The 14726-nt window shown below is 41.8% G+C and overlaps 1 protein-coding gene and 1 pseudogene across 2 annotated transcripts in view; one reads left to right on the forward strand and one right to left on the reverse strand.

Moving 5' to 3' along the window:
• The window catches only part of LOC105463307 (ANTXR cell adhesion molecule 2), a 154373-nt gene extending 152738 nt beyond the window's left edge, over positions 1-1635 (reverse strand). The window contains exon 1 of one of the 2 annotated variants that reach the window (XM_011710333.3): positions 1544-1635. Coding sequence is in view for 1 of the 2 variants with exons in the window: in XM_011710332.2 (XP_011708634.2) it covers positions 543-694 (152 nt within the window). In the remaining variant the exon portion in view is untranslated. Of the gene's footprint in view, positions 1-542; positions 1380-1543 lie in introns of those variants that run through there. The other variant, XM_011710332.2, reaches the window with a different exon arrangement.
• Positions 1636-7277: 5642 nt separating this feature from the next.
• Positions 7278-9247, forward strand: LOC105463329 (importin subunit alpha-1 pseudogene; annotated as a pseudogene).
• Positions 9248-14726: the final 5479 nt, after the last annotated feature.

The raw sequence follows: 14726 nt of genomic DNA on the forward strand, positions 1-14726 counted from the left end.
AGTAGTAGTCCGCTCATTTTCTGGGGGCAATACCTGCCTGCTAATTGTTTATAGTGGAACCCAGCTCTTCAGAGTAAACACAGAAACCTTACTTCGCAGGAAATGCAAACCACATTGGGCATGTTAACCCTAGGCTTTTCCTGGCTCCAATGAAAGCGCTATGATTAGGATAAAACCAGACAAACTTTAGCCTGCATACGAGCGGGGGTCGAGGAGGTGGGTAAGGACTAAGTGGCCGATGGAGCTGGCCCGCAACAGGCCACATTCCCATTTCCCAAGAGGCCCAAAGACTGGCAAACAGTGAATACCCTAACTCCCCAAAGAGCCAAGTAGCCCACGGCTCCAATCACTACCTCCCACCCCACTGATCTCCGCCTACACAGATCCGAACCGCTTGCCCTTTGGAAGAAGACAGCAACAGGGCACCCCTCCGCGGGTTTCCAACACCACTCCCCGGGGCGCGCACACGCATCTCAGCCTCAGCCCCAGCTGATCCAGTGCAGCCGTCACCAGGAGACCCTGGACGTCCCTCGCACACTCACTTGTCCAGGACGAAGTAGAGATCAAAGGCTCTTCTGCAGGAGGGCTGCTCCTGGGCGCGCAGCAGCCCCCCGGGACCGCTGAGCGCCAACAGCCACAGCCCGGGGAACAGCCAGCTCCCGAGGCTGCGGGCCCGGGACCGCTCCGCCACCATCCTGCGGCCGGGGGCCTGAGAATCCCTCCCGCTCGCAGTCTCTTCAGCTCGGGAGGGTCGCAAAGGTGCCGGGAGTCACCCGGGACGCACTCTGGGGTGGGGGGCGGCGAGCAGCTGAGGCGCCGGCGCCTGCGGCAACGGGACCCACCAGCTGACAGAGGGAGGGAGAGAGGGAGGTCCTGAGAGGACAAAGGCAGTCTCCGCCACCGCCGCAGCTGCCGCCGGAACTCTTGACGAATCCCAGTGGAAGCGCGATCCAGTCCTCCCCCTCCCGATTCCGGAGAGTTCCTGCAGACAATGCGGGCCCACGGCGACAGCTCGCGAGATGAGTTCCTCTCCGGCCTCGGGCCGAGCCTCCAGCGCCCGCCTCGGACCCGGACCTGGAGCCCACCCCGCCCGGAGGGCTGAAGTTCCCCCGCTGCCGTGCGCTTCGGGACAAGGGGTCCCTGGGACGCGGCAACGGCAGAACAAACTAGGAGTGGAGATCCTTCTCCTCCCGCTCCCTTCCTCCGGCAACCCCAACTCCCTCCGCACTCCGAAACTTTCCTCCGGGTGCTGGACTCTGGCACTGCGCTGACGGGCCGTCCCCTTTAGGGGAGGAGGCTAGCTGGCCCTGGGACTCCCGGCTGGAGAGAAGCCACGCCGAGGCCAGGAGCGCGCTCGGGCCAGGTCTAGGCTGCGTGTGTCAGTGTGCGCCCGGGGACGAGGGCGGGGCCCCAGCTGAAGCCTCCGAGCTACACACGCACACTTGTGGGTTTCTGCCGAGTTGAAGATGACTAACGCTTGCCAGATTTGGGAAAAGGAAGAAAGAGTTTAGAAAAACAAAAGTTCTGTAGAAACTAGACATACCCGTATATCCTGCAGGCCTGGCCTATTTTAGCAGCTGTGCTAAAACAGCCCCTTTGCGTGGTTTACAAATCCAAGACTAAGGATTCCATGGGAGGTGACGGCCTCCTCACTCCTCACTCCACCCCACCCCCTACTACCACAAACACTCTTTATGAACTTCCTCTTTTTTTTTTCTAAAGAAACCTGCTTAGTTTTTGGGTTTTTTTTTTTTTTTTTCTAAAAAAAAAGCCAAGCCAAGGAAAGGCCAGAGTGGGGAGTGGGAGGGTATAGCAAGCCTCTTTGGGAATGGAAAGTTGTACCTCAAAATATTTCAGCCCACTATCATTCCCTGCAAGCTCCAGTTTTGGAGAATTTCAGCTTTGGGCAAGCTAGGTCTCCTTTGCAAAACTTGTGCAAGCACTCAAGTTGGTGCACAAATCCTCTGTCTACTAGTTCTGCTCTCCCTCCCTCCTCTGTCTTCCCCTCACCTCCGTGACTTCCGCCCTCCCTTAGTCAAAACTGGCTTTTAGAACCTACTACCTTTTCATTTTTAACAAAATCAATGCTTTATGTAGTACTTACATATACATCTCTTCTGTTTGTTGCCGTATGTATTTAACTTTTCATTTATTATATTTGATATACAACCAGATATGTCAGCTCTTTGAAGATAAAAATCAATAACTTTAACAAAGATTCACTGAGTGCCTATTATTTGCTAGGCACTATTCCAGAAATGGAGGTTAGTGCACAGAACAAGATAACAAGCCCTTGCCTTCATGAAGCTGACAGTCTGGCTGAAGAGTGAAAGCAGACAATAAGAAATAAATACATAAGCAAGGAAAACATGTCCATATTAGAAAGGTGGCTTGCAGAAACTTAAAATATTGTGATGATAAAGAATGACTGACTCGGTGACTAACAAAAAAGACCCAGTCATTCCAAGAGCTCTAAGAGGAAACACTTGAAGTTACTGCAAAGGTCCATAGACATTAGCTTAGCATATTCAAAAAAGAAAGAAAAAACTGTGTGGCTGGAGCTTTACAGGTAAGATGATGTAAGAGAAATAGGCAAGGGCCAGATTATGTGATGCTTTGTTTACTGGATAAGGAATTCAGATATTTTATATTGAGTGTGATAGGAGACAAACAATCCTGAGGTTCATAAATTTGGAAAGGAGAACTTCATTTCTTATAAAGGGTTACAGCTGCAGGCTGGACTTCTTGACAGGCTGGGAAGTGTAGCCTCTGGCAGAGATAAAAAGCAGGCACTCTGAGGGAGGTAAGGGTGGAACAGGAATTTATGCTGAATGAGTTGGCCAAATATACATATTCAACAGGTTATAGGAGGAACTACGAATATTCCTGAAGCAAGGGGTACATGAGCTATGCATATTTCTGAAGCAGGTGGGTTAAGTTTTCACATCAAAGTGAACATGGGACATATACAACATGCATGTTTAGTAAGCAAACATGCTTTTAAACATATAAACATGCATGTTGCCTATGTCTCATGTTCACTTTGAGGTGGAGACTTAACAATTAAATGTATTATATTTAGGCCCTGTATGTCAAAAGGTGAAACAGAAGACATGAAGGCGCTCAGTGCCACAGCCTCTGTAAACCGGCCAGAACCAGTCTGTGGTCAGTGGTCTCTTATCAGGAGAAAGTTATTAAAATCAGTCTCTTGTCCAGTCAAAGCTGTAATTATGGCTCATAGAACAGGGGTAGGTGTGGAGGATTATTTAATTAGTGTCTTGCAGCCAGTAAGATGCAATTGTTTCAGTATTGGTTATCTTGAGGCCAGTGTTTGTTTAGATGCTAGAGAAAAAGAAAACCCTTGTGGCAGTTAGAATAGAGTTTATTTTTTTAAGTGTAGTGGTAGTTTGCCTGGCATGGTCTTAGGTCTTCTTTATAATTTGATGTCTTATGGACACAGAGTACATTCTGTCAGTCTTATCATCTCTATTTTAACAAAGGCAAAATGAAATGGTACCTTGGACCATCATCACTATAACAGCTAACCTGAGAGTTACGAATTGATGAAAACTTCAATATATACAGGCAGACCTCCATTTTGAAAATATGCTCACTACAAATGTCAAAGATTGAATGGAGGGTGGCTAACATCCCTTCTCACTCTTTGCCGAATGGTCACTTGGGGATGGAAATTCCACCACTATCAACTGCATCAATCTGCCACTTTTTACCTGATGGAGTGAGGAAGATACTGAGGGGCAAGGGGTTAACTAGATGGAAGATAACTTTCACTTTTGTAAGAAGGAAACATACATTCCTTCTTTTCACTTTTGTAAGAAGGAAACTTCCGTTCATATGTTTGAAATATAATTTTCAAACAATTAAGCCCTAGAAGGAAGTCCTTAATTAGTCCTAAGACTAATTAAGAAAGTCCTAAGAAAGTCCTTAAAGCACCCTAATTCTGTCCTCCTTGGTTTCATCTTTTCTTGAGGTTCTGACATTCTGATTACTTCTGTAGCCCTCCAGTCTCCAAGTATGTGTTGCCACCTCTCATTTCACATTTGGGTCCAACCCGAATGCATAAATCTCCTTGACCTCCCATAACAGAACTGAAACAGGCTGACATTTTCAGGAAATTTCTATCAACAGCTTATTCAAGTTTGGAAGATTTTTACTCACTGCTGGTTGAAATTGGTTTCCATTTTCAACTTTAATCTTAAGACAGAATCAAAGACATTATATGCCACATCAGCATGTTATTGAATAAAATCTGGGGAAAAAAAAGTATGCTAAAAAAATGTGACAATTAGTTTCATGTTAGAAGGAGACAGAAGGCAAAGAAATATGAGACACGATCCTATTTACTCTAACCTCCTGAGGAAGTATTTTGAAACTCACATTTGTTGGTTTCCTTTATCCCTAGCTTCTTGACTAATTTCCTGCTCATCTTCTGGGACTTCCCAAGCTGTTCTAAGAATCCACCTTGTCCTAGGCTCAAACTAAAGCAAAACACCTCGAATTTAAAACTCATTCTTCCTCAAGATTCTCAGGCCTTCTGAGTACCCCCACTCAGTTCTTCTTTCTTGAGTACAAGGCTAGCAGAGATTATTGACATACCAAAAAATAGTACCACTCTTTTGTTTATCTGTTTGCTTGGGTAAAGAATTCATCCCAGTCCTGAAGCATTTTTCATCTCACTGGCTTGCTCGCATAAGATCTACAGCAAAGCAAAAAATGGCCTCATCTGGCCCAGACCAATAACTAATCAAATCACTTTCATTTAATAAAAATTAATCAGAAGATCATTAATTACTGGGGCGACCAACTGTCCTAATTTGTCACAGACTGAGGGGTGTCTTCCGTCCCATGGACATAGGATTTTCCACACTACAACTAGGGCAGTCCCTGGCATAGTTCCTGGCAAGCAAAACTGTTGGTCATTCTTTTCCTAAGCAATAATGAGGGAAGGTGAAAGCAAAAGCAGACATGAAAATCTCTCCAAGCCGTGAAAAAGAACTGGTAGCAACAGCAGTACTTTCCCTTCTCCTCCATCAGTGAGAGTACTCCAGGAATTATATCAGCTGGAGAATAGCCAGATAAGGTTTCAAACTGACTTTTGTACCATGACAGCATGCTGGGACCCTGTTTAACTTTCAATTTGACGTCAAGAATGGGAGGGATAATGCAAATTTTTTAAGAGAGAGAAAGAAAGAGAGACTCTATATTGCATTATGTAGGTAAATAAATCGAAAATGTTTCTCTTTTGTCGAATTATTTGTATGTCCACTGAATTATTTGGCTTTACAATCCATGAATGCCCCCACTCTTTGAAAATTATTATTTGTATTAAATCAAACTGCTAACTCAGTGTTAGAATGTATCACCTTATTAATAAAAATGCTAATGAACCTCAAAACATTTTAAATACAGTTTAATGCAGTTAGAATAGCTTGAGATTGACACCTGATGATTTAAAGTCTTCACTAGACCCCCATCATTGTCCTTTTTTTTCCTACCTGCAGAGCTCCGATGGACTACATGTTAAATTACATTTAATTACTTATTTACTAGTCTTTTATTACATTTAACAAATGTTTACTGATACCTACTGTGTATCTGGTAATGTTTTAAACACAAACTCTTTCTCAAGCAGTTTGTATTTTCAATCTCCTATTGCTAATTTATTTCTGTCACCCCATACCCCAACAAATAAACAAACAAAAAGGCAAATAAGCAACAACAATAAAAGTATTCTTTATGTGTAAAAAATTATATAATCTATATTATTTACAAGTAGACATCTTTTATGGCATGCACGACTGTAGACGTGACTCTCCTGGAAGTTGAGTACCACACTGAAAATGATTCATATTCATGTCACATGGGAAGTGATTCATTATATAATGTCTACAGTGATTCAGAGGAAGAAAATAAATTTTCACTACCTGTAAGTGATAAAGCTTATTTCAACTTTTATCAGGTATAGTCATTAAAGAACTAGATTTCCTCAATGTCTGAACTAGCTCCTGAGAGTGAATAAAATGCTTTTGGAAGGTGCGATTGCGTCTAAATTAATATCTGCATGTATGACAATAGGGGTGCTAACGTTAGAGAATGATTACTAACATCGGCATTTGGGACCAAATGTGTCTCAAATTGAGTTTCTCAGAAACAGACTTGAGATTCGGAGATTTGCATGCAGGAGGTATATTGAGGCATGTAGCAAAGCCTCAACGAAGGGATGAGGGAAGCAGGAATTGTCAGAAGGAAACTTGAACTATGATGGAATTCCAAAGGAGGCTTCAGCCAACCACCAAAGGTAACTCTGGAGCTGTGATAGCCTTTCATAGTTGCCCTGAATTGAGTGAGACAAGCGAGCCAGGGTTTTGTTTCCCCTCATGGATCACTCACTAAATGTGGGCTTCCCCTCCACAAGGGGAAGGCATAACCTTAAACAATGGCAGCTTCTTTTAGCTTGGGGCAGTTATGAGGAGAGTTGTGAGCAGTCAACAGAAAAATCCTGGCTGTGGGGAAATTAGTGTTTCAGCCCTGAAGGAGGAATCTAGGTGAGGCAACTACAGCACTTACAACTACAGCATCCAGAATATCCAAAAAAACAAAAAGCCAAGACACCTGGCAGCTAGTTTGATGAAATTCCTATCTCATGTGCAATGTCAGACCTTCACAATGCAGCTCAGGCTTGGATTGGCATCCTCGAATGCTAAAGTCATGTAACTGCTTGCTTCTCTCATGCCCTCTACCTTAGCCTTGGTGCAGGTCAATTTCTCAATTCTCAAAGGAATTACTCTAATAGTATTCTATTCTTCCTATACCTTCTCCATACTTCAATGTAATTAATCACCTGAAGTATAAAACCAATCGTATTAATCACCTACCTAGTTACTGCAATGGAATATGGTTTCCTAACAATGGAAGGCCCTCCACGATAGCATTACAACTTAGCTTTGTATCCTTACCTCGATCAAGTCTAGTCCCTTCATATACGTGATGCTCCAGAGAAACCATGAGAGTCACTGCTCCCCTTCTATGCACAAGTATACCTTTTGGATTTACCTCATATTGTACTCCCATTTCCCTGATACTGTGTTCTAGGTATCAAATGCTATCTCTTTCTCTTGCCTTCCATTCTCTTACTGAACAATTCAGGTCAAAAGCCATTAGGTGGGCCAAGCACTGGATGCTAGGGTGGAGCAGAGCTACAGTAAAGTAGTCCAAGCAATGTGCCCAAAGCCAAGCAGGGAAAGGAGAGTGTCCCCATGGTGCAGGGAAGGACAGCCTGGCGTGAAGCATTGGAGGCTGAGAAGGGTGAAGAAAGTGTCTACCTGGGAAGGTGGCCCAGCATGAGGAGTAGAGAAATAAGCCAGCGAGCCGATTACCTGGAGGTGGGAAGGAGGTGAGGTTTCTGACCATAATTAAGATCAGGAAAACAACACTGTCTTTGAGCTGAGTCGAAGTGGACGCTTTGAGCGCAGCTGCCCCACAGCCGCCGATCCCTGCATCGTTTCCTGTGGAACTCTGGGCCTGCTTTGCAGCTTTCCTTCCTTTGTCTCATAACCATATCTACCAATGAGAATGCTAATATACCAGCTGCCTGACTTAACAGATTCAAGAACAAGTGAAAAGACAGCACAGAAATGAGGTGTCACAGAATAGAAATCAATGTGAAGCTGAGGAAAGCTAAGAAGGATGACCAAATGCTGAAGAGGAGAAATGCAAGCTCATTTCCTGATGCTGCTGCTTCTCTACTGGAGGAAAACCTCAAAAACCAGGGCACAGTAAATTGGTCTGTTGATGACGTTGTCAACAGCACAAAAAGCAATAATGTGGAAAGTCAGCTCCAAGCTACTCAAGCTGCCGTGAAACTGCTTTCTAGAGAAAAACAGTCCCCCACAGACAACATAATCTGGGCTGGTTTGATTCCAAAATCTGTGTCCTTCTTGGGCAGAACTGATTGTAGTCCCATTCGGTTTGAATCTGCTTGGGCACTCACAAACATTGCTTCTAGGACATCAGAATAAACTAAGGCTGTGGTAGATGGAGGTGCCATCTCAGCATTCATTTCTATGTTGGCATCTCCCCAGGCTCACATCAGTGAACAAGCAGTATGGACTCTAGGAAACACTGCAGGTGATGGTTTAGTTTTCCGAGACTTGGTTATTAAGTATGGTGCAGTTGACCCACTCTTGGTTCTTCTTGCAGTTCCCGATATGTCATCTTTAGTGTGTGGTTACTTATGTCATCTTACCTGGACACTTTCAATCGTCTGCTGCTACAATAATCCTGCACCCCTGTTAGATGCTGTTTGATCAAATTTTTCCTACCTTAGCTCGACTCCTGCATCATGATGATCCAGAAGTATTAACAGATACCTGTTCCTGTTAGATGCTGTTGAGCAAATTTTTCCTACCTTAGTTCGGCTCCTGCATCATGATGATCCAGAAGCATTAGCAGATACATGTTGGACTACTTCCTACCTTACTGATGGTCCAAATAAATGAATTGACATGTTCTTGAAAACAGGAGTTGTGCCCCAACTTGTGAAGCTTCTAGGAGCTTCTGAATTGCCAACTGTGACTCCTGTACTAAGACCCATAAGGAATATTGTCACTGGTACAGATGAAGAGACTCGGGTTGTGATCAATGCAGGAGCACTTGCCGTCTTCCCCAGCCTGCTCATCAACCCCAAAACTAACATTCTGAAGGAAGTTACATGGACAATGTCAAACATCACAGCTGTCCATCAGGACCAGATACAGCAATTTGTGAATCATGGATTAGTCCCATTCCTCACAACATTCTCTCCAGGGCAGATTTTAAGACACAGAAGGAGGCTGTATGTGCCGTGACCAGCTATACCAGTGGTGGAACAGTTGGACAGGTTATATACCTCATTCATTGTGGCATAATAGCACCACTGATGAACCTCTTAACTTCCAAAGATACCAAGATTATTCTGGTTATCCTGAATGCCATTTCAAACATCTTTCAGGCTGCTGAGAAACTATGTGAAACAGAAACTTAGTATGATTGAAGAATGTGGAGGCTTAGACACATTGAAGCTCTACAAAACCATGAAAATGAGTCTGTGTATAAGGCTTTGTTAAGCTTAATTGAGGAGAATTTCTCAGTAAAGGAAGAGGAAGATCAAAATGTTGTGACAGAGACTACCTCTGAAGGCTATACCTTCCAAGTTCAGTGTGGGACTCCTGTAACCTTTAACTTTTAGATCATGTAGCTGAGGTATGTATTTGCTGTGCACTATATTTGGTATTTTGTCTTACTGTCTCTCTGCTAAGAACTCTTTTTAAATGTGGTTTCTTATTGTAGCACTTTTTACACTGAAACTATATTTGAGCAGTTCCAACTGTACATACTGTATGAAGCTTGTCCTCTGAATGGGTTTCTTATTTCTATGTGGAATTTCATATCTTGCAGTGTCCTGTAAATAAACATTAAAGTCCGTACTTCAAAAAAAAAAAAAAATTAGGAGGACTTCTGCATGGGGGAAAGTTCACTGTGGAGTATTTGGAGCCCAAACATGGACCTCCATGCAGGCGGTCATTCCCACGCAGGGTGTCAGAGAATAAACAGAGAGAGAGAGAGTCAACACTGGAAGGCAGAAGCTGTCTTAGGATGCCAGAGCATGAGAGGAGTGAGTAAGGCTGTTGCAGCAGAGCACAGGGTATAAGAACCAAAGCACTTGAAGAGGAATTCTGGTCAGGGAGAGAGCCTAGCTGAAGTATGTAAACACAAGCAGAGTAAGGAGAGCTTCAGAACAGGGAGAAGCTTGTCAAAGGAATGACTGACTGACTGACTGACACCCAGCGTCGTGTGTCATAGCCCAGGTGGGTTGCCTAGGTGGCAACCAAGTGCAGCATGTCAGAGCTTGAGAGAGAAGAGGAAAGGCTTCAACATGGAGGGAAAAGGTACGTAAAGCCTGAAGTTACAGGTAGAGATTCAAGCAAGATGAGGAGAATGTCCACCCAGGGTAAGAAGAGGCAGCTCATGACTGGGGCCAGAGCCTGAGTGAAAGTGCAAGGTGGTGCTCATGTCAGAACTGAAACAAAATGAGGGAATTTGTGTTGGAGAGGGCAACAGTGGTGATGAGAAATTGGTTCACTCAGGAAGTGCCTTCGTCCATTCAGGTTGCTCTAACAAAATACCATAAACTATATGTCTCGCAAACAACAGAAATTTATTTATCACAGTTCTGGAAGCTGGGAAGTCCAAGATCAAGATGCGAGCAGATTTGACATCTGATGAGGATCTTCTTCCTGGTTCATGGGCAGCCATCTTGTCCTCAGATGGCAGAAAGGACAAGGTAACTCTCTGGGACCTCTTTTAAAAGGACACTAATCCCATTCATGAGGGCTTCACCTGCATATCCTCCCAAAGGCTCCAGCCCAGATACTATGACATTGGAAATTAGGTTTCAACATGTGAATTTGGGGGAGATGTAAACTTTCAGACAATAGCAAGGGATTAAGTCAAAATAGTATAGATAATGGGAGTTACCATCAGAGAAGAAAGCTGTAAATAATGAAATAGAAAAATCTAGAATAAATCCTGTGGTGCTAGCTTGCAATTGGAGATATAAGTGTGAATTCATATATATAATTACAGATATAGATGTGAGTGTATGTGCAAGTGCAGTAGTCCTTCCCCCTTATCTGCAGGAAATATGTTTCAAGTCCCCCAGTGGTTGTCTGAAACCATGGATAGTACCAAACCCTGTATATACTTGTTTTGCCTGTACATACATACCTATGATAAAGTTTAATTCATAAATCAAGCATAGTAAGAGATTAACAGCTAATGATGAAATAGAATAATTACAGCAATTTACTGTAATAAAAATAAAACAAGGGTTCCCTGAACACAAGCACTGTGATCCCTATACCAGGACAGTTGATCTGGTAATCGAGACAGCTACTGAGTGACCATCAGGTGGGTAGTATATACAGGGTGGATATGCTAGACAAAGGGATGAGTCACCTCCTGAGAGGGATAGTGCAGGGCAGTGTGCAACTTCATCAGGTTACTCAAAACAGTGTGCAATTTAAAACATATGAATTGTTATTTCTGGAATTTTCTATTTAATATTTTCAGACTGAAGTTGACTGTGGGTAACTGAAACCTCAAAAAGCAAAACCAAAGAGACTGTTATGTATATATATGTAAAACAGTATACACAGTATATATATTTATATCTATATATGTGTGTGTGTGTGTATATATATATGTGTGTGTGTGTGTGTACATGTATATGCAAATATATAGCTCTGTCTACTTAGATAGCCTGAGAACCACAGCAGCAATGGGCATACCTGATGCTTATTTCTTGGTTTTAAATGTCACTCTCCACTGAAGTGAACTAGGAATTCTTAAAGATATGTTTAAATTCAAAGTGAGTCAGGAATCGATGAACTTAGAATATCTTGTCCCAGAAAGTAAGAGGTATTCGAAGAATGATGGGGCATGACCAAAAGATGCAGAAGTCAGGTTGAAGAAGCTCCAATCCAAAAAATCTAGGATAATATGAGCACCAAAATGAAACAATTCAATTAGAAAATGAACAATATATTTAAACATATATTTCACCAAAGAGGATATACAGATGACAAATAAATACATAAAAGTCATTCAACATTTTTAGCCATTAAGAAAATGCAAATTAAAACCACAGTGAGATACTGCTACATGCCTGTGAGAATGGCCAAAATAAAAAACAGTGATAACAGTAAATGCTGATGAGAATGTAGAGAAACTGAATATCTCATACATTGCCAGTGGGGATGCAAAATAGTACAGTTGTTCTGGAAAATAGTTTGGCAGTTCCTTTAAAAACTAAAAATGGACTCACCATATGGCCCAGCAATTGCATTAGTGGACATTATAGAGAAATCAAAACTTAGGTTCACACAAAAACCTGTATATAAATGGTCATAACAGCTTTATTTATAATATGCTCAAACCAAAAATAACCCAATGTCCTTCAGCGAGTGTCTTAATTTGTGCTGCTATAACAAAATACTGACTGGATAATTGATTAAATATATATATTCCTCACAGCTCCGAAGACTGGGAAGTCCAAGATCAAGGTACCAACAGATTTGGCATCTGGCGAGGGCTCTCTGCTTCAAAGACAACCCCTGTTGCTGCATCCTCACATGACAGAAAGCAGGGCAAAAAGGCCTGAATCTGCCCCCTCAAACCTTGTTATAAGGAAACTGATCCCTTCCCTGAGGAAAGAGCCCTCATGACCTAATCACCTCCCAAAGACCCTACCGCTTAATACCATCACCTTAAAGTTTAATTTGCAACATACGAATTTTGGAGAGACACGTGCATTCAAACCCTAGCAGTGGGTAAGTGATTAAAGTGTGCTACATCCATGCCATAAACTATTCCTCAACAATGAAAATGAACAAATTATTGACATATGCAACAACTTGGGATCCATCTCAAGGGAAGTATGCTGCATAAAAAGCTAATCTCACAAAGTTATATACATTATTATTCCATTCATATAGTGTTCTGGAAATAATATTATAGAAATTGAAGTTAGATTAATGGTTGTCAGGGGTTTTGGATTTCAGGGGAGAGGATGTAGGGGTGGTTATAAAGGGGTAATTCTAGGGAACCCAGTTTAATGGAACAGTTCTGTGCCTTGATTGCTTTCATGGTTATATGAAGTTACACAAGTAATAGCATTGCAGATAACTATACACACATGTAAAACTGGTGAAATCTGAATAAGTTTTGTGAATTGTACTAATGTCACTTTCCCAGTTTTGATCTACCACAGGGGGGAACTGGATGAAGGACACACAGGGCCTTCCTGTGGGTTTTTTTTTTCGTAATTGCCTTTGAATCTCTAATTAATTCTGAATTAAAAGTTTTTAAAAATTAATGGTAATAGAAACAGATTATAATATATTGGGTAAAATAGAAAACCATGATTTCATACTGATGTAAATAAATACATGAATAAATTCAAAGTTTTATATAGAACAGAACACTACATAATTTATCTCCCCAAAATACTTTTGCATGACAAAGAGAAAAAAAGTAACTTCACATAGGATAAGCCTCTCAGATATTATCTTAATCATGTTATCAAAATTGACATCACCAATATTGGTACAAAACTAAGTTATGTTCTGTTTGATTGGTTGTAATGAGAAGAATACAAGATCACTTTGGTAATATTCCCACTATAGTTGGATGAAAAAGCATCATGTATACCCAAACCGAAAGCCATTCTACAAAATAACTGACCTGTATTCTTCAATGTATCAAGGAAAAACTGAAAAACTGTTTCATATTAAAGACCAAGGCAATATGGCAATTACATGTAATATGTGATTTTGGACTGGATAATTTTGCTCTAAAGGACTTTATTGCGACAACTGGAAAAATATGGTGGTTACATGAAAGAATTCCTTTTTTGATGAAATAACACTGAAGTACTTGGACATGATGGGCCATTATGTCAACAACTCAGTCTCAAAAATGATTCAGGAAACACATTTCTTTGTTCTTGCAATTTTTCTGTAAATTTAGGATCGTTTCAAAATTTATATAGGAAGAGGAGATAAGGAGTCATGACAACAAAATGTGTGGTTTCCTGAATTTGATTGTGGAACAGAAACTATTTTAGGGGAAGTTTGGTGAAATTATAATAAAGTGATTTTGGTAATAGTATTAACTAGTGCCAATACTATTAGAGTAGCATTGTACCTGTGTTAATTTCTTTTTTTTTATTTTTTTATATTTATTTTATTATTTTATTTTATTTTATTTTATTTTATTTTTTAATTATACTTTAAGTTCTAGGGTACATGTGCACAACGTGCAGGTTTGTTACATATGTATACATGTGCCATGTTGGTGTGCTGCACCCATTAACTCATCATTTACATTAGGTATATCTCCTAATGCTATCCCTCCCCGCTATCTCCTCCCCACAATAGGCCCCGGTGTGTGATGTTCCCCTTCCTGTGTCCAAGTGATCTCATTTTTCAATTCCCACCTATGAGTGAGAACATGTGGTATTTGGTTTTCTGTTCTTGCATAGTTTGCTGAGAATGATGGTTTCCAGCTGCATCCGTGTCCCTACAAAGGACGCGAATTCAACCTTTTTTATGGCTGCGTAGTGTTCCATGGTGTATATGTGCCACATTTTCTTAATCCAGTCTGTTACTGATGGACAGAGTCTCGTTCTGTTGCCCAGGCTGGAGTGCAGTGGCGACATCTCGGCTCACTGCAAGTTCCGCCTCTGGGGTTCAAGCCATTCTTCTGCCGCAGCCTCCCACGTAGCTGGGACTACAGGCACCCTCCACTGCTCCCGGCTGATTTTATGTATTTTTGGTAGAAACGGGGTTTGACCATGGCCTCGATCTCCTGACCTCATCATCCGCCTGCCTCGGCCTCCCAAAGTGCTGGGATTACAGGCGTGAGCCACCGCACCAAGCCCAGCGTTAATTTCTTAGTTATAACAAATGTACTATGGTTATGTCAAATGTTAATGGCAAAAAGAACTCTCTAGTGTATTTACAACCCTTTTACAACCCATGCAGGAACTCTGTAGTATATTTACAAACCTTTAAATCTAAAATTATCCCAAATTAAACATTTATTTTAAAAAATTTAATGCTTTTCAGGCTTCAAGTTCCATTTCATGTAGCCAGAATACTATTCAC

This window comes from Macaca nemestrina, chromosome 3 (genome assembly GCF_043159975.1).
Source record: "Macaca nemestrina isolate mMacNem1 chromosome 3, mMacNem.hap1, whole genome shotgun sequence".
NCBI classification, from domain to species: domain Eukaryota; kingdom Metazoa; phylum Chordata; class Mammalia; order Primates; family Cercopithecidae; genus Macaca; species Macaca nemestrina.